The sequence below is a fragment of the Aulonocara stuartgranti genome, assembly GCF_965226115.1.
Source record: "Aulonocara stuartgranti genome assembly, chromosome: 14".
NCBI lineage: Eukaryota > Metazoa > Chordata > Actinopteri > Cichliformes > Cichlidae > Aulonocara > Aulonocara stuartgranti.
In genome coordinates, this window is record NC_138950.1 from 1,751,759 (window position 1) to 1,770,849 (window position 19,091).

General features: G+C 46.9%; 1 protein-coding gene and 1 long non-coding RNA gene across 7 annotated transcripts; one reads left to right on the top strand and one right to left on the bottom strand.

Annotated features, from left to right (window-relative positions):
* Positions 1-287: 287 nt before the first annotated feature.
* On the top strand, positions 288-3,453 carry LOC309687442. Its single transcript, XR_014270768.1, has 3 exons — positions 288-992; positions 1,076-1,205; positions 3,365-3,453. It is a non-coding gene; the product is annotated as an uncharacterized lncRNA (long non-coding RNA).
* gpr171 (G protein-coupled receptor 171) lies at positions 1,407-14,448 on the bottom strand. Of its 6 annotated transcripts, none has more exons than XM_082502396.1 (6): positions 14,097-14,446; positions 11,505-11,663; positions 4,927-5,167; positions 3,603-3,812; positions 3,344-3,472; positions 1,407-3,093 (listed from the first exon to the last, which is right to left on the bottom strand). In XM_082502396.1, exons 3-6 carry the CDS (start codon positions 5,092-5,094, stop codon positions 2,566-2,568), a joined length of 1,035 nt encoding a protein of 344 aa, XP_082358522.1. In that variant the 5' UTR covers positions 5,095-5,167; positions 11,505-11,663; positions 14,097-14,446; the 3' UTR covers positions 1,407-2,565. The 6 variants fall into 6 exon arrangements, with proteins under 6 accessions (XP_082358522.1, XP_082358520.1, XP_082358521.1 ...); XM_082502394.1 differs by having other exon boundaries at positions 11,505-11,744; XM_082502395.1 differs by lacking the exon at positions 14,097-14,446 and adding an exon at positions 13,376-13,393 and having other exon boundaries at positions 11,505-11,744.
* Between the last annotated feature and the right edge of the window lie 4,643 nt (positions 14,449-19,091).

Sequence of the window (19,091 nt, forward strand, 5' to 3'; positions counted from 1 at the left end):
ATATTACATGTTTGTTTATAATATCAGCGTTAGCCATGTATTATCAGTGAGACGCCATCTTTAATGACGTCTCCTGTAGGCAGCTCGGTCCTCGTGTCTTCACGCACGTCTCCTGAATGTTTTAGTCTAAATGACGCGTTTCGATTACGTTTCGTACGCTAACAGAAATGCAGAGAGATTTTTAGAGACAAGCTTTATTTTCACTCTTTAATGTTCAGTCTGTAATCTGTATTGGCCACCGTGAGGCTTGTTTAACCATTATTATAAGCTGCTGTAGATAATTTCATACGTGCAGTCAGAAGGTCAGGCCCTGGATCCACTCCATCAGGTCAGGAATGTGAACGGCTGCAGGAGCTCCATCCTCCTGCTTACAGTATCGTAGGGAGATTGTTTTTAATCTTAAACTACCAAAAAACTTTCATTTGTTCACAGAAAATGATAAAAATGATGTCAGCACTCAGGACCAAATCCTGCAGTTCCTCTGATGTCCACCAGAGACTTCAAAAGGACAAACATGTTTATGATGTTTGGTCTCCAATGTTAACTTCACCTTTAAAACTCAACTTAAATTGTATTAAAGCCTAACGTTTGCGTTATTAGAGGTGTGGCCTCTGACAGGTGGATGGGGACACAGGTAGTTCTAGCTGCTAGCTGTGTGCTAGGCGTCACCTCAGCTAACTGGAGTCCCTGAACTGGACCTGTGGACCGTGTTTGTGCTGTTGGAGCCTTTTTAATGACATCATCTGATCAAAAATATGGCTGCTGTGAGGTTACTGTAGTAACAGACCATTTATGGTTGGCTGGTACTAGCAGGAGCTTGCTAGCCAGGCTGAGTAGCATTAGCTAATAGCATATGCGCTTAAATCAGTTACCGTCAGTTACTGTGTCGGTGATTTGGGAACAGTCTGTGGTAACAACTACAAACACTGACTTTGAGCGCTATATAAATACAGGCCATTTACCATTTACTGACTAAGCTACAGAAACCAGAGGTAAGTTTATTCATACTTAAAACCCTTATTTGTCTGTTATACTGTTTCTTTTAGTCCTGGTTCCAAGGCTCCTCCTTTTCCAGGGTCCATTTTCCTTTGGAGATATTCAGTTGTCCTTCTGCTTCAAGGTAAAGTTGGGCAAATCGATATTATCGGCACTGGTATTGGTATTGGTTAACGTGAACATCATTTCCTGAAGCAAGATTAATATGAGTAAGTATGAGTGAAATAAGAAAAAGCACATGCCGTTCACTTTAATCACTAACTCGTTTGGTCCATTGTCATCATCTTCTTCCTGAGACAGCAGCACTCTGACCTGACCTCTGTGTGAGGTCTGTCACTCATCGCGGTGCTGAAGCACGCTCAATTATCCAGGTAAGTAAATCCCAAAAGGTTGATTCTGTTCATCTGGACGTTTTCAGTGGGAGAAACATTTTGTCATCATCAGGTGACGTCTTCAGTCTCAGCTGACTGCAGGTTTCCAACATTATAAACAGGACATTTGCACAATGACTGAAACCAGCAGCACTGAAGGAACGTGAGGGAAAGACCATCTCTGAATGGAGGAGGGGGCCTAAGGGTACATCTGTCACCATCCTACAATGCTGTGATTGCAGCTTTTCCCCAACTCTCTGTGAATGGTACTCATGGTTATTGATCAGTGGGCTTTGATCAGTGGTCATGAGAATATGTATATTAATGATCATGAACTGACCTCCCAGCCCGTTGTTCATCAGTGCTGCTGGTTTCAGTCATTGTTCAAATGTCCTGTTTATAAGGTTGAAACCTGCAGTCAGTTGAGACTGAAGACGTCAGCTGATGATGATGAAACGTTTCTCCCACTGAAACCTCCAGATGAACAGACTCAACCTTTTGGGATTTACTTACCTGGATAATTGAGCATGCATCAGCACCGCGATGAGTGACAGACCTCACACAGAGGTCAGGTCAGAGTGCTGCTGTCGATGGTGTTCGATTTCAGAATATGGCTATTGGCAAAAGACTTCTTCAATAAATGTTCCCAAGACACACTTTAAGTACATCGTCATCACAGTGTTTATATTCTGCTTTCTGACCTGTTGTCATGACATTAAAAATGTTTTTTGTTGTGGTATTTAGCTTTAATAATTGTGTCCTCTGTTGAAAAAGACAAGCGGGATATCATAAGGTTCTATAAGGTGTTTCAGTTGAGGAGCACTGTGGTGAACACTGGTTACTGCTGCCCTCTGCTGGTGACAGACGCTCACAGCACTTAAAAGGACCAATCGGGTTTGTTCTCTTTGTTTCATCTTTATGAATCAATAATAATATAAAGTTACAGTCTATGTAACAGCATCACAGAGTTTAATCATTTCACCTGTTAGTCTTCATTTTATTAACACCAGTCACACTGATAAAAACTGAACAGTGAGTAATAATCTATAAGTTTAATAAGTCAAGTTGAATCCTGTTGCACATGGAGGAGCATCTGTAAGTCTTTAGTCCATGTTTGTAGTCTTTCAAGAGAGCATTTAAGCTAACAGTTTCCAGTCATTGTGCTAAGCTAAGTACCATCCTGGAGGAGACGGTGTGGTTAGCATGCAGCCTCTTGCTGTGCAGAGGTCGCCGGCTGCATCATTTCCTCTGCCGCCTCCTCCTTTGCGTCTCTGATGGCGTGGTTTCCGAGGCAGGGAAACAGCTTTCTGATGGTGTGTCTGAACGGGGCGTTAAGGTAGAAGAAGATGAGCGGGTCGAAGCAGAGGTGGAGCACGCTCAGCAGCAGAGTGGACTCCTTCCCCAGAAACAGCCGCTTGTTGGTTTCACAGTCTGTGATGAGTTTGGTCTGGGCCAGCGTGTACGGCGTGCGGACCACGTGGTAGGGGACGAAGCTGAATACATAGGCCAACGCCACAGCCGCCACGCTTGCCGCCACCCTCCTGGCGTTCGCCCAGAGTTTGGGGTCGCTGCGGCTGCGCAGGAGCTTTTTGACAGCCAGGGTGCTGGAGATGAGCGTGGCGGCGGAGGCGTTGAGGAAGAGCGCCGTGCAAAGGAAGACCGTGAGAGCGTGCCAGTGAAGGCTGATGTCCTTCTTCAGAGAAGAGCAGCTGAGGTAGGTCTGCTCCTGCAGGAGCAACAGAAACACACCAGTCTGAGGCACAGTGTCACCTCCTTCTGCTCAGAGGACAAAACAGCAGCAATTTCCTAATGTTGTAAACCTGCTCAACATTTGGCAATAAAACCCTTTCTGATTCTGATTCTGATTCTGAAAACGTCTCCAATAGCCGCCGCCGGCCTGCATGGTGCACTTTAGACATGTGAATCGTGCACCTCCAACGGTCACAGAGGCTTTATTGTCAGGACTGTTGCCTTACCGTGACCTGTTTTATTGGCAGGGCCATGTTGGGCACCATGATGAGCAGCAGCAGCAGCCAGACGACCAGCGACAGCAGCCGGGCGAAGCCGACCTCCTGCAGCCGCAGAGAGCGCACAGTGTGGCATTCCTGCAGGAGGACACTCACATTTTTGTTTCTGATGTCTGAAAACGATTTCAATCTAAACACATAAGAAAGACCGCACGGTGCGTGGTGCCCACTAACCAGAGCGCTGCTTTTGAACATTTTTGGAGAGTACCTGCAGGTAGCGGTCCGTGATGATGAAGGCGAGGAAGGCGATGGATGCGTAGAGGCTGATGTAGATGGTGACGGCGCTGGCCTGGCAGTGGAACACCATGAGGTTCCACGGCGCCACCCCGAGGTCCTTCATGATCTTAAAGGGCAGCGCGAGCAGGAGCAGCAGGTCGGCCACCAGCAGGTTAATCAGGTAGATGCTGGCGCTCTTCTGCTGAGGGACACAAAAACATCTAAACATGGACACGGACTCAGATCATCAGCTCTGCTACTACAGCCACCTGTGCTGCAGCTGCCTTAATACTATCTAACCAGGTGAGTGTTTAAAATAAACTTCATGCATTTGTTGTGAAGCAGTTCTGTTGGACCTTTGAACATGCAGGACTGTGGGGACTGACTCACTGTCGGAGCCTCCAGTGGACATTAGAGGAACTGCAGTTCAGGGGAAAATTAATAAATTCTAACAAATGAAATTTAAAATGACCAAAAGCTCTTTGAATTTGTCCAGAACCTGTAGTTTGGGTAAGGTAGGAGTACTTACCCCACACTGGGGTAAATGTGTGTTTAAGGCTGTGCTGAAGCGTCTTATGCCCCATTTTCATTAGTACCTAATCGGATCGACTTGGCAACCGTTCGCCACGGTTTCCAGGGTTTTCCATTAGGTCATAGTCCCTGCTCACCCAGGCAGGTACTAAAATGTGACATCATCAGACTGCGTGCCACATATTGGCCGGTCAGAAGCGCCACTCGATGAGTCATGAGAGCGTCTCACTCGCAAAAATTAAAACTGTCATTTTTTAAAACTCGGCAACGAAGGAAAGCAGCAGGTTTATTCTTGCCTCGACGTCCTTTCTTGTAGCGTTCGTATCGCATGATTATGTCGCTGGCCACACAGATGCGTTGCTATGACGACAAGCACGCACACTGGGTTGTAATGGAAAACCGGTTGATCTGAGTAGGTACTGATGCAAAAGGGCTTTAAATCTGCCTTCTTTTTGTCCACATCTCCATCTGAGAGCTTTGAGCTCAGAAGAGTCAGAGGCTGATGGACGATTTCATTTTAAAGCTTCATTTTTAAAACCTCGACTATATCTTCTTCTATGTCCGAGGAAAAGAGAAGCTTACAGTGAGTCACGGGGTCAGAGAAATCCTCATTCCAGCTCATTTCACCATAACTGACCACAAATCCTCTCATCACTTCTTCTTCTCTTATCTAATACGTGCTCTTCAAGCACCTTTACACTGTCATGTGACACCTCGCCACAGGACATTCGCCTCACTTTTCACCTCGTGTGTGACCTCGGGTCATCTCGAGTCGTCCTGCCTACCTTGGCTCTGGGGCTGCGGATGAAGGCCCACACTGACACCAGATTTCCAGGCAGACTGATGATGAAGATGAGGATGTAGACAACTGTGAAGGGTCCCATCTGGTCGTTGACGATGCAGGGCTTCTCCTCCGGAGCGCCGCCGGTGCTGAGATTGGTGGCAGGAGTCATCGTGAGGTGGCGCTCGTCGGGAGGTGAAAGCAGAGAGGCTGCAGGGCTGCTCACGGCGGCATTCACTGTCGGCCTGAAAACAGGAAGAGGATCCACTCCAAAGATTAAACCACAAAATCTCATTTGTATTACAGCGTCGGATGAATTCATCTCGCTCTGTAGAAACGCAGAGAGATCGATCGAGCACACGTTAAAAACGCACAATCACATGTTTTTATCTGTCTGCACTGAAAGTGTTGCAGTCAGTTTAAACACACTGGTTTCATTTCTTTCCCAGCACCTGCAAAAAAAATTTTTATTTCATAAATTATTTCACATATTTGGCAGTGGATTCATGAGAAGCATGAAAAAGGGGCCAGTTTAGGTACAGGTGCATAGAAGCAAAGAAGAACCAGGAAGGTTTGAGGTGGGAAGGAGGTGCTGTAGCTGCTGGCACGAGCCAATGAGAGTTTATCCTTACTGTGAGAGGTCATCGGCCAAGCAGGGGTCGGGGCTCTGAGAGATCCCGGCGTACACAAGTGGTTCACTCAAACTGTTACATGCAAGTTTGCAAATCTGCAGCAGCTGTGACACACACACACACACACACACACACACACACACACACACACACACACACACTTGTTTTCATATCTTAGTGAGGACATCTAACTGACACGATGTTTTCCCTAGCTGCTCACCCTAACCATCAAGAATGAATGCTAACCATAACATAACTGTAACCCTGACACTAAAACCACACTCTGAGTCTCAAACATGCCTTCAAACTTGTGGGTACGGGGATTTTGTCCGCATAAGGGCTGTTGGTCCTCACAAAGATATGTAAACATGGTACACACACACACACACACACACACAGAAACAAACACATTGAAATCAGAGCAGCAGCACAGACACGTTTCTCTGCACAAACATTTACTTAACTTTAGAAGAATTTAAACAGCTGCTGCTGTAAACACCACGTGCTGATCAGCCACACACAGTCTCATCTGATCTTAACTGACATGTGTCCGTGTCTGTGACTGTGATGTGACTCTGTGTCCGTGATGTGACTCTGTGTCTGTGATGTGACTCTGTGTCTGTGATGTGTCCGTGATGTGACTCTGTGTCCGTGATGTGTCTGTGATGTGTCTGTGATGTGACTCTGTGTCTGTGATGTGTCTGTGATGTGACTCTGTGTCTGTGATGTGACTCTGTGTCCGTGATGTGTCTGTGATGTGTCTGTGATGTGACTCTGTGTCTGTGATGTGTCTGTGATGTGTCTGTGATGTGACTCTGTGTCTGTGATGTGACTCTGTGTCTGTGATGTGTCTGTGATGTGACTCTGTGTCCGTGATGTGTCTGTGATGTGTCTGTGATGTGTCTGTGATGTGATTCTGTGTCTGTGATGTGACTCTGTGTCTGTGATGTGTCTGTGATGTGACTCTGTGTCCGTGATGTGATGTGTCTGTGATGTGTCTGTGATCTGACTCTGTGTCTGTGATGTGTCCGTGATGTGACTCTGTGTCCGTGATGTGTCTGTGATGTGTCTGTGATGTGACTCTGTGTCTGTGATGTGACTCTGTGTCCGTGATGTGTCTGTGATGTGTCTGTGATGTGACTCTGTGTCTGTGATGTGTCTGTGATGTGTCTGTGATGTGACTCTGTGTCTGTGATGTGACTCTGTGTCTGTGATGTGTCTGTGATGTGACTCTGTGTCCGTGATGTGTCTGTGATGTGTCTGTGATGTGTCTGTGATGTGATTCTGTGTCTGTGATGTGACTCTGTGTCTGTGATGTGTCTGTGATCTGACTCTGTGTCTGTGATGTGTCCGTGATGTGACTCTGTGTCCGTGATGTGTCTGTGATGTGTCTGTGATGTGACTCTGTGTCTGTGATGTGTCTGTGATGTGACTCTGTGTCTGTGATGTGACTCTGTGTCTGTGATGTGTCTGTGATGTGACTCTGTGTCTGTGATGTGACTCTGTGTCCGTGATGTGTCTGTGATGTGTCTGTGATGTGACTCTGTGTCTGTGATGTGTCTGTGATGTGTCTGTGATGTGACTCTGTGTCTGTGATGTGTCCGTGATGTGACTCTGTGTCCGTGATGTGTCTGTGATGTGTCTGTGATGTGACTCTGTGTCTGTGATGTGTCTGTGATGTGACTCTGTGTCTGTGATGTGACTCTGTGTCTGTGATGTGTCTGTGATGTGACTCTGTGTCTGTGATGTGACTCTGTGTCCGTGATGTGTCTGTGATGTGACTCTGTGTCTGTGATGTGTCTGTGATGTGTCTGTGATGTGACTCTGTGTCTGTGATGTGTCTGTGATGTGACTCTGTGTCTGTGATGTGACTCTGTGTCTGTGATGTGTCCGTGATGTGACTCTGTGTCCGTGATGTGTCTGTGATGTGACTCTGTGTCTGTGATGTGTCTGTGATGTGTCTGTGATGTGACTCTGTGTCTGTGATGTGTCTGTGATGTGACTCTGTGTCCGTGATGTGTCTGTGATGTGTCTGTGATGTGACTCTGTGTCTGCGATGTGACTCTGTGTCTGTGATGTGTCTGTGATGTGACTCTGTGTCTGTGATGTGTCTGTGATGTGACTCTGTGTCCGTGATGTGTCTGTGATGTGACTCTGTGTCTGTGATGTGACTCTGTGTCTGTGATGTGTCCGTGATGTGACTCTGTGTCCGTGATGTGTCTGTGATGTGACTCTGTGTCTGTGATGTGTCTGTGATGTGTCTGTGATGTGACTCTGTGTCTGTGATGTGTCTGTGATGTGTCTGTGATGTGACTCTGTGTCTGCGATGTGACTCTGTGTCTGTGATGTGACTCTGTGTCTGTGATGTGTCTGTGATGTGACTCTGTGTCTGTGATGTGACTCTGTGTCTGTGATGTGTCTGTGATGTGTCTGTGATGTGACTCTGTGTCTGTGATGTGTCTGTGATGTGACTCTGTGTCTGTGATGTGACTCTGTGTCTGTGATGTGTCTGTGATGTGACTCTGTGTCCGTGATGTGTCTGTGATGTGTCTGTGATGTGACTCTGTGTCTGTGATGTGTCTGTGATGTGTCTGTGATGTGACTCTGTGTCTGTGATGTGTCTGTGATGTGTCTGTGATGTGACTCTGTGTCTGTGATGTGTCTGTGATGTGACTCTGTGTCTGTGATGTGTCTGTGATGTGTCTGTGATGTGACTCTGTGTCTGTGATGTGACTCTGTGTCTGTGATGTGTCCGTGATGTGACTCTGTGTCTGTGATGTGTCTGTGATGTGACTCTGTGTCTGTGATGTGTCTGTGATGTGACTCTGTGTCTGCGATGTGACTCTGTGTCTGTGATGTGACTCTGTGTCTGTGATGTGTCTGTGATGTGACTCTGTGATGTGTCTGTGATGTGACTCTGTGATGTGTCTGTGATGTGTCTGTGATGTGTCTGTGTTCAGGGCACTTTCTCCCTGCAGTTAAACAGACTTGAAACAGGAGCTGACACAGAAACAGGTTTACAGCCGACGGCTTCAAACACTCAGCTGCACTAAATTTCCTCTCACGCTCACAGTGGAAATCCAGCACGCCTACAATCTCAAACTCACAGGTTTTTGTCAATAAGTTTTGAAATCAGAGGAATCATCATGAAGCGCCCTGTTTGAAGTTTGTTAGAGCGTCTGGTTTACCTCAGATCTCTCACCATCTAAACCCTGAAAACGAGCAGCAGCTACTGAATCCTCCCGATGTGCCGACACAGCTGCTCCCAGCTGGTTTCAGGTCTTCTTCATCTTCTAACAAGCTCCCCTCAAACTTGTTATTTATGATGTTTGTAGATGTTTTCTTATCGTGAATCATTTCCTGTTATCTACATTATTATAAGCAGCCACAAACCAGATGAACTGCACATCTTATAGAACATTAAACCAAAAGTTCTGGTTTTGAGGCTCCGTACATCAGCAGTTGTTAGCAAAGCATTTATGAATGTAACCGTCACGTAAACATAAAAAGGCTGAGAAGCTGCTTTCTATGTTTACATACGAGCCTCTGACCTCTGAGCATTTCTGCTTTTTCAGAAACAGCAGCGAGCTGTGGCCGAGCCCGAGGTGTGAGACGGGCACACGCTGACGTGCAGGATGTAAAATAAGCTCTGTGGTCGCAGCAAACCTGTGTGAAGCAGGAAGTCAGAGAAAAGAAAGCTCGCGATCACGGGAGCTCATTTTCATGTCGAAGACACACAAACCGATGCAGATTCTGTGATGACAGCTGCAAACCATCAGCACGTATCCTGTCCTGGTGATAATCCTCTCAGAGAGGATCAGCAGGTAAGAAACATCCTGTAACGTCGAGTCAGGATCACAGATCTGCTGCATTTAAATGCAAAAACATTTCTTTTTGATCCCATCAAACCACCGAAGCTGAACTGAGCCAACCGCTGCGAGCTGCACACATGAAACAAGTTATTTCCACCTGCTTCTGCAGAAAAAGTCACATTTTAATTTTCACAAATCCGCCTTCCGTAATAAAACATCACTCGTGTCATATTTTGACTTCCAAAGAAGAGGACCGTTGGTCAGCCTGCTCACGTCCTTCAGTTTTCCTCACTCTGAAGGTGATTCTGTCCAAAAACATTCACTTTCTGCTAACGCTTAGAGCGCGGCGTCCTCCCTCCACGGCGCTCGTTTCTTAACGGTAACTAGACGTTAGAAGTTAAAGTAGGGTGACCAAGCGTCCTCTTTTTTTGCACTTGTTGACTTCTTGACTTTCACCATTCATTAACGGCACAGAAAAAGCATCATTTAAATATGTTAAAATTTTCTTTAAACGAAGTTTATCAAAGTCCTTCGTGACTGGGCCAAGTGTCCTTTTTCAAAATATGGTCACCCGAAGTTAAAGCCCGGCTGAAGCGGCTGAGCGTGGTGGTTGAAAGTGATGCTATCAGGAGGCCGCTGCTCGCTTCACGCCCCAAATCAAAATGGAGGATGCCAAAAAGCACCCCGGGGCGCTATGATGCCCCCAACACTCGCAGAAATGTGTTTTACCTTAACAGTTTTTCCCATGAGGGCCTCATTCGTTCTCATAGGTGGAACAGGAAGTCCTCGAAGTTCTCAGCCCAAACCAGGAGAACGTGGCCTCCAACACGATCTGACTTCCTCTCTGTCTGTGGCTTCACCTGAACACTGGCTTTTGTTCAAGCCTCGGAGGAGAGAGCGCTCGTCTTCAGGACTATTTTCAGCGGCGGATGAATCCACATTCTGTGAATATTTGTGGCAGAAGGACGACGCATGTGCACCCAAGTGAAAATAAACTGCGTTGCATTTTTCGTCCAAATAAGGAAAATAAAGCAGGAAAATTTAGACGAAGGAAATCGTCTGTACTGAGTCACACAAACTGGGGAAAATCAGCTTTACAGAAAGCGACACTGGGGGTTTAGCTTTCTTTGAAAATGAAGAGTCATCTAAAGGTCATGGCACTCAGACACCAGGGTTTGGGACTAGAATTTCCACCTGCAGCTGCAGTTGTATGATAAACAAGCAGAGGAGGCAGAAATGTCCAAACCCGTGTCGAGACCGCAGAGACGAAGCGGTGAAAGCTGAAGGAGAGAACCACGAGTCTCAAGATGCATTTCAGCATGTGCCCAGGAACCTGCCGCTTTTGGATGCATTCAGTATTTTTATCCCCTGAACCTTAAAAAAGGAACAGCCTGTATATAAAAGAGGGACACCATAGTGTTTACACACTGGTTTGTATCACAAACGGGGTCCGGAGGTCCAGTTCAGGGACTCCAGCGAGCCGAAGCGAAGGCCAGCAGACAGCTAGCAGCTACCTGCCAGTCAGAGAGGCCACAGCCCCAATTATGCAAACGTTAAGCCTTGAAACAATCAAACAGGTGAGTCACGTACAGTTGTTGTGAGGAAATGAGCTAAACCGTTTCTGTATCAGGCTGTAAACATGTTTTACCTCACTGCTCGAGCCCCTGCTGGATGTTAGAGGAACGCAGCTTTTGGTTCTTCATTTGTAATCCTTTAACACAGCGATATGAAATATTGAGGAGAGGTTAGAAAATAAACCTACACGCTGTGAAATGTGTGAAAAGATTACCAAACTGTCACAGAGGTGACATTTCCTGTTGTAAATCAGTCAAACAACCCCAAAGACACACAAGCTCAGCACGAGAGGATGTAAAACCACCAGAGTGACACGAAAGCGACCACAGAGACGTGAAGTGATCAGACAGAAAACTACTGAAAGGAGACGACGAGACTCGAGGACGGGAGCAGGAAGAGAAAATGACTCTCAGATCACAGATCTCAACTCTGTTAGTTCATTATTTCACAGTGTGTGTGTGTGTGTGTGTGTGTGTGTGAGTGTGCCGGTCATCCATTTCACATGGTCCCCCTTGAAACAGACATTCCCACACAGTCACGATTGTTTCCCCTTAAAAACAAACCTGAGTGAATCTTCAGCTCCCGCCTCGTCCCCTCCCGGGCTCTCGGACCGCGTGTTGGATCCCTAAGGGACTGAGCGGGCCCTCCGGCTTCTCTTCGGGTCCTCTGTGTGCGTTTGATTCGGTGTGTCAGTGCAGATCATGTGCTCGGAGCTGCGGAAGCTGCAGACAGATGGAAGGTGTTTTCCTGCCTGTTAGCAACATGCTGCTGCTGTCGTCAGTGTGACCACAAGCCCCGCCTCCCTGACACACACACACATATATGCATATTGAAGGCGTTTCCAGCAAATGAGTTGTGAGTAATGATTCTTTACAGATAAATTTAGAGACTTCTGGTTTATCTGGCGAGGCTGATCGGCACTTATCAGCTTTTAGCAGAAGTGGGAAAAAAAGTTAAAGTCCACAGAAGAGAGGAAGGGGACGATGACGTCTCTTTAACAGTGAAAATGTCAGCTTTAGTGAAAGTAAAGAGTAACAAATGTGCTCTAAATAAATGGTTCGACGTCACAGCGCTGAGAGCAGAAAACCCCGGGCAGGCGCAGAGCGAGCGACGTCCACAGGTGAGGTCACACCTGCGGTTCCTCTGACCCGCTGCAGCTCATCAAGCTGTCTGTTTCTTTAACACAAGCACACACTCGGAGCTCAGCCCAGCAGAGCCGCCGTGTGATGATGTCAACACGGAGCAACGTCTCGCTCCTCGTTGGATGAGCCGCGATGAAAGAAAAGGGAAAAGCAGGCGTCCAGAGACGTCCTCAGATGCAGTTAAAGACACGGGGTCCTGTGGACAGGTGGGCAGCGCGCACGTCTGTGTCAACGTGATAACTCAGTGAACTCAACTTAAAGGTCGGAGGTCAAGTTTTCTGAAAATCGAGGTGGAGAAAATGTAGGGTTTTCATACCGTAGCTGCGGGGAGGCCGAGGGTGAGGCACGAACTCCCCCCTGAGCTTTACAGCCTGAGCTGCACACAGTTTGCAGAGACTGTGATGATTAATGCTTAACCTCAGGAAGATACGCACAACTACAGCAGGTGTCTTAACACAGCAGCGCAAAGCTACACCGCTTGTGTTTGTTTTCATTAAGGAGGGAAAATGCACATAAACGAATTCATCATAGGAGCGTGTGGATGTGATGGATTCATGTGCGGTGCCTGCATGTAGATGCATGCAGATGACACTTAAAGGCAGTGGAAACATGTAAGAGCAGGAAGCACAATGAATGATAAGATGAGAGTCATAAACCAGTGTGAGGTCTGTGATGAAGAGAAAAGCATAGAGACAGTCAGGGCTGTTTGTGCTGCGTCCCTGCAGGAAGTGTCTGTCTGATGTGTAGGAGGGCAGGACGCGCTGTGATAAGTATCTGCAAACTGAATCACGGTTTCCCACGTTGTAAAAAAACACGCGGCAGTGCGCTGTGTGAATGAACGTGAAGGAGCGGAGAAACTCTGCAGACTTCCAGCTGCTTCACGCACAGATGAGAAAGCGCAGTTACACAAATGTCACGCACTCGCTGCTCCATCATTTCAGACGATTCTCAAATTGAATTCGTGTCCAGAAAAATGAGGCAGGCAGACTACGATAACAGGATGTGATGTCACAACATGTGCAGGACGTACTTCTTTGTTATGGAAAACAAATTAAAATCACCGTAAATAAACAGGAGTGCTGATTTCTACAACTAGGCTGGAAGTGCACAATAACATTTCTTTTAACTTAAACGTTTCTGTGCAAGACTCAGAAGAGAAACAGCGAAAGTTGTGTGTTGTGCGTGAAACAGGAATGAAGTCTCTGTGAGTGCACACACAGCAGCTGTGAGGCGAAAGCGCTGAAATCAGATAAAACGTACAAAGCGAAAGAAAACGAAGGCCGTCTCCTGACCTGTCCCGTGAACACCGGCGTCGTGACGTTTATTTGTTTGCGGTCGCTTCGTGTATGAGAATATTTTATTGGTCAAAAAGGCTGCGGTGTGTGTTTGAAAGGACCTCACAAATGTCACAGATCAGATGTTCAGTGTTTATTTGCTGGTTTGTCGGAAGCGGCTCCAAGTCTGCCGCTGTCTGTTAGTCTGGGACCCCGGCACACAGCTTTCAACCCCCGCTGGGTTCAGCTCTCGGTGGAGGTGAAACACCGGCCCGGTCTGTCTGTAGGGTCACGCTTACGTCACTGTTTAATTTGGCTCAGATTAAAGTTTCATAACTTTAGTTTAATGTCTCACTGAGCACGTGTTCGACTGAACCATTCGCGCCAACTTTGAATTTAAACTAACATTAAAAATATTTTTTACAAGGAAAGAAGAGAAGACGCTGTCCAGAAATGATCATCTGTTATTAATATGTGTTCAACTATATTCTCAGCACCAGCTGTCTGTTAGGATGACTGAAATAAAGCAAAAATAAGTAACATCTGATTTGTGTTTGTTTAACTGTGTTAGAAACTGTGAAACACACGACAGAAGAAAACGCTGCTCACGAACGAGACGGAAGGAAAGTTTCCTTCATAGCTAAACATGTTAATAGCAAATCCACATTTAGTTTATAACACAGCACGTGTGCTTCAGCAATAGCCTGTTTATTTCAGTGCAGTGGGGAACCGTTCTTACCAGTTTGTCTTGGAGAGTCCACACCAGTCCAGATTTCCGAGGACACAGCTCACGTGGGTGTTATCTGCGATACTCCTAACTATAAGTTAACCAGGTCAGACAGTTCGTTCGTAATGAAAACGTAAACACGGAGTTGCCGCAGTGCCAGCTGTTTAATTCACCGCAGTAACCATGGTAACCACGGACGCTGGGTGGATGTAACCCTCGTGTCTGCAACACATGGCTAAAAACTATTTTCCATTGTTTGTCCCACCAAACATCCAACCATTTAAAATCAAGGCGCTGCTGCGCTCTGCTGAGAAACAAAAGGTAAAAGTTGCGTTTAAGGTTTATTTATCCAACAAACAAAAGATCAGTGTTCGTTGTTTCCTGCTGCTTCTCCTGCTCTGGTACAGAACCACAGGCCCACCCGGTGCATGCTGGTCCTATACTCGTCCTGAGTGACTGTCAAAGAAAAACAGCAAAACTAAAGTTAAGCAATTATTAACCTACAAATAAAACTTGTAAATAACCCCAAAATATAAGTAAACTGAGAACAAAATTTAACACTTTTCAAAGTAATAAAATGAGAATTATTTTTGTCTTTAGATTAATTAAATAATTAGTTAAATATTAACTTAGTTATTGTTTTGCTTTGCCAGCGCACCTCTCAATGAAGTCGCTAGATGGCGCCGTGCGCTCGGGATAACCGAGCAGGGCTGCTGTGCAGGTGTTTAGCGCATGCAGGTGAGTGTTAAAGCAGCATGTAGCTCTGATGAGAGAGCGCTGACTCAGTGCGGAAGGTTTAATGCGCAGCACTGAATGAAAGTGGATCACATGATTCGCTGTGACACAGCCGGAGGAGCCAACGCTGCAGGGAGGTTAAATGGGAAGTGTAGAGATGCTGATTAGAGACGGCAGGTTTGCTTTGTGCGCCGTCTGCAGTGCTGATACTGATCATCGGTGAACTCTCAGTAGCTGTGCTCACGCAGGCCTGAACCTGAGGTTTGACTGAGAACCAGAATATGTGATTTACTCTCATATTCACGACCCAGAGTCTGTTCAGCAACAACAAGGCGGCCCCAAACCTGAGAGAGCAGCAGAACACAGCAGCTGAGCAACGTCTTCAGTATGTTAGAAAAACCTCTTACAGAGTCTGTTTCACCGGCATGAACATCACAACCCAAAGCAGAGGATGAGGCTGGCTGCACATGCAAACAGGGGGCTGTAGTTCCCAGCAGAATCAGTCACGGACTCAGCTTTGTGAAATCCGGTCTGCCATCAGGATCGGAGTGCTTGTGCCGGTCAGCGTCGACGCCTGCAGCCTGTTCTGAGTCGCCGTGAGGGTCACAGATACGTGGACCACGTGAACGTTTTCAAAGGGCTGATCTGGCCCACGAGCCACGAGTTGGTGAGAGACGGAGAGGAGTTCAGAAATAAAACAGCTGCACAGCTGCACGTGAGCATGGAAGGTTTTCTGGCACTTGAAAAGTTTATCAGCAGAGTTTTCAGTGTGTAAACACAGCGTGTGTTTACCCTGAATTAACTCCCTATGTGATGACTCCAAAAAGCCAGCATCAATAAATCACTGATATTATGGTTCACCGTGGCAACCAGCCAGAAAGATCCCCAGCTTACCTCACCCTGCACGAGCTGGGTGTTCTGCTGCATGCCTGAGGCGTGTACGTATGGATCTCGCTCTGGGATCAATTCAATCACTAAAGTCAGAAGTGGCCGAAGGCCGGTGTGCCCGTGCTGCACATTAACGCTCTGAGACTTCCTGTTTGTTACTGGTTGCTGATGCCTGGCGGAGAGTGCAGCTCAGGGAACCTGACACAGTTTTAACAGAACGATGAAGCTCAGCTCGATCGTTGCACATCAGTCCTTATTTAGTCCTCATCGGTCAGAGCGTACTGCTGGCTGCACAACAGCAGGAAACCCACTGTGTGACTATAATACTCAGACACATGCTGTTTGCTGACTTCCTGTTTGCACCTGCTTCAGCGTGCTCAACACAGAGACAGACCAGATCAAAAACCTGCAGCGTCCTAAATCCCCGGGATGATGTCACGTCAGTGCGGCGTCTGTCACACTCTGACTTTAGATCTAAGAAAGGCTCCTGGAATCACACCCATGTGTGTCCTCCCAGCTGGTCTGAGTGAATCCTGGAAAACTGGTGCTGACGACGACGAGCCAGTAAAGGTCACGACTACATCGCCTCCTGCGGTGACGCTGAGTTTGTTCTACAGGAGCTAAACTTAATGCTGCGTCCACATCACGCAAACAAAAGAAGACGACATGAGCAAAAAGCAAAAAAAACAAAAAAAAACACATCGAAGAGTCTGCAGTGAAATTAAAAAACTGAATCCTGGGATAATAAAAAGCATCAGGCAGCTGTTTGTACAGCTGTTTTCCTGCTTGTCTCCTAAATGTCACCAATACCATTTTTGGAGCTTCAGATGATTGATCAGCAGCAGATATCGGAAACTTCAGGCCAGCAAGTCACAAAGTTTTCTGAGTTGAACTGAAGCGTGATTATGTAGACCGTCAGCCGTTTTTACCCCCCATCACTGACACGCTGACAGAGGCTTCGTTCCCTTTGCTGGGCACCGCTGTCGTACATCTCAGCTGTAATATTCTGCCTGTCGTGTCGCACCAGGCGGTTCTGTGCCCGTTAGCGCATAGTTGGTAAGGTTGTTGGCGTTCACCTCCATGCACGAGGGGGTGAACAGAGGCAGAAGGTGGAGTGACGCTCTGCTCACTGTGAAAGGTCTGAAAGGTGACTCTTTCCCCGCACGACCAAAGTGATGATGATGATCCTGAATGTGTCCAAAAAGCAGAGAAAGATTTCAGAGATGAAGCAAAGTAAAAGCTGCAAGCTCATTGTTTTAAACTTCTTTTTTCATTACTGCTGTGAAAGTGGTCAATAAAAATATCATTTGAGATGCCTTTGAGCGCTGTCTGATGTAACTGTGATCCAAACATGGGTTTCGAGGTCGGACAAACTGGAGAAAGTTTGAAGATTTTCACTGTTAAGTTCCTGAACTCTCAGAAGTTATGATGCATCTGTGCTTCCAGCATCTTTGTCCTTTTGAGCTCTGTTCATTTGGGGATTTACAATATAGAAAGAGCCAAACTTCCCCATTATGCTGTCTAATGCTGCAGCTTTCAGTGTCTGTCAGTCGTGTGGTTGAGGTTACCAGAAGAGGAAATGAAACACTGTTACTTCCCTTTAGTGAGAAAAGTCCCACCAAACTCCCCTCACATCATTTCACCTATAAATCCACTTCTTTAACACCTCTGAGATGACAACAACAGCCAGATGACAACAAAAGTATTCCAGTCTCTTCCATGTCCACAGGTGTATAAAACCAGCACCTGCAGACTGCTTCCACAAACATCTGTGCATCGCTCTCAGGAGCTCAGTGAACTCCAGCGTGTTACTGTGATAGGAGACTACTACTACTAAATATTCCACAGTCAGCTGTTAAGATAAGACTTTATTGATCCCACGACGGGAAAATGTTTGTGTTGCGTCAGCTCAGGTACAGATAATACCAAAAATACAAAGAAAATACAAAGAAATGAAAAATAAGTAAGATAATACTGGGAAGCTCATCTCGTAACCGGAAGGTTGCAGCTCTGTCTGTCTTGGTTGTGTCCTTGAGCAAGACACTTCACCTGCTGCCTACTGGTGATGGCAGGTGAAGTGCCACAACTGTTTTAGATCAAAGATGTTACTGCACCATGAGAAAACTGCAGTTTGGTGAATGAGTTATCTTAACCAGCAGGTTAGTTGAATCTCCTCTCTGCTGTGTCCTCAGACTAGTCTGGCTTTAGTCATGATTTCTAACCTTGTGAAGCACCACAGCTGTCATGTATGTCATTTCAACAGACAAGGTCAGTGTGCGTTACTTCCCGCCCTTTTCTTCTGTTAATCATAATGAGATAATAATAATGGATTGCATTTATATAGCGCATTACAATGCTACTATTCACACACTCTCACATTCACACACTGGTGGAGGCAGCTACAGTTGTAGCCACAGCTGCCCTGATATAATTAAAAGCTTTGTCCATCCTCTCCTGCTTATCCTTATCAGGGTCACGGGGGGGTGGAGCTACCACAGGTCGCCAATCTACCACAGACAACCGTTCACACTCACATTCATACCTGCGAGCAATCAGTTTTATAAATAAGCCAAACATGATAGGTGAAAACCCGACAGAAGGATGGTGCAGCGGCAGAGTTCGCTGATCTTATCATTCAGGTCATCGCAGTTGTTTTTACTTTATCCTGTGTATAGAGAGCACTGCAAGGCAGCTGTTATTGTGATTTAGTGCTATTGAAACAAATAGACTGAAGCTGAATTAAATCGATTAGAAACAAAACAAAACACCAGGAGCACAAGTCCAGATATACAAAACTAAACTAGATTGGGCCAAACCATGAGTCCACGAAAAAGTTCGGGGGGTCGACCCGAAGGTAGACAGCACGGGGCCAAAAACAGTTCAGGGGGCCGGCCGATAGCAGCCAAAACACATCAGGAGGTCAGCCACGCGGAAGGCAGTGGCGGCGACAGAGCAGGTCACGAGAAAGTTCAGGGGGCCGACCGTGCAGACGGCAACAGCAGCGACGCAGGTAAAGGAGACGACAGTGCTGATTCGGAGGCCGCCTACGACGGCGATGACGTCCGGCAAGAGGCCCAGAAAGTGGCCGCCGACGCTGAGGTGGCAGTTGGGGACCTGAAGACGGCGTGGCCCCCACAGCACCAGGCGAGGCAGAAGCTGAAGCAGAGGCTGGACCAGGCGTGGATGATGAGGGTGATGACGCAGACGAGGATGAGGGTGATGACGCAGAGGCAGGACCGGGCGAGGCAGGACCAGGTGAAGCTGTGGCTGCAGGCGTGGGTGAAGACACGGAAGGCAACAGTGTGGAAGCCGCAGGTGGTGGCGCTGCAGGCGATGGTAATGGCTGGACGGGCTCCTCGGACCCTCCAGCAGGGCCAGTCACAG

What these genes read in the sequence shown, in the direction of transcription:
- gpr171 (XM_082502392.1), bottom strand. Translation starts at nt 10,124, where the DNA reads ATGAGGCCCTCATGGGAAAAACTGTTAAG. An exon ending in TCATGGGAAAAACTGTTAAG is followed by an intron (nt 5,168 to 10,095) that starts GTAAAACACATT and finishes TCCTGTTTTCAG; the next exon opens with GCCGACAGTGAATGCCGCCG. An exon ending in TCACGGACCGCTACCTGCAG is followed by an intron (nt 3,473 to 3,602) that starts GTACTCTCCAAA and finishes GTCCTCCTGCAG; the next exon opens with GAATGCCACACTGTGCGCTC.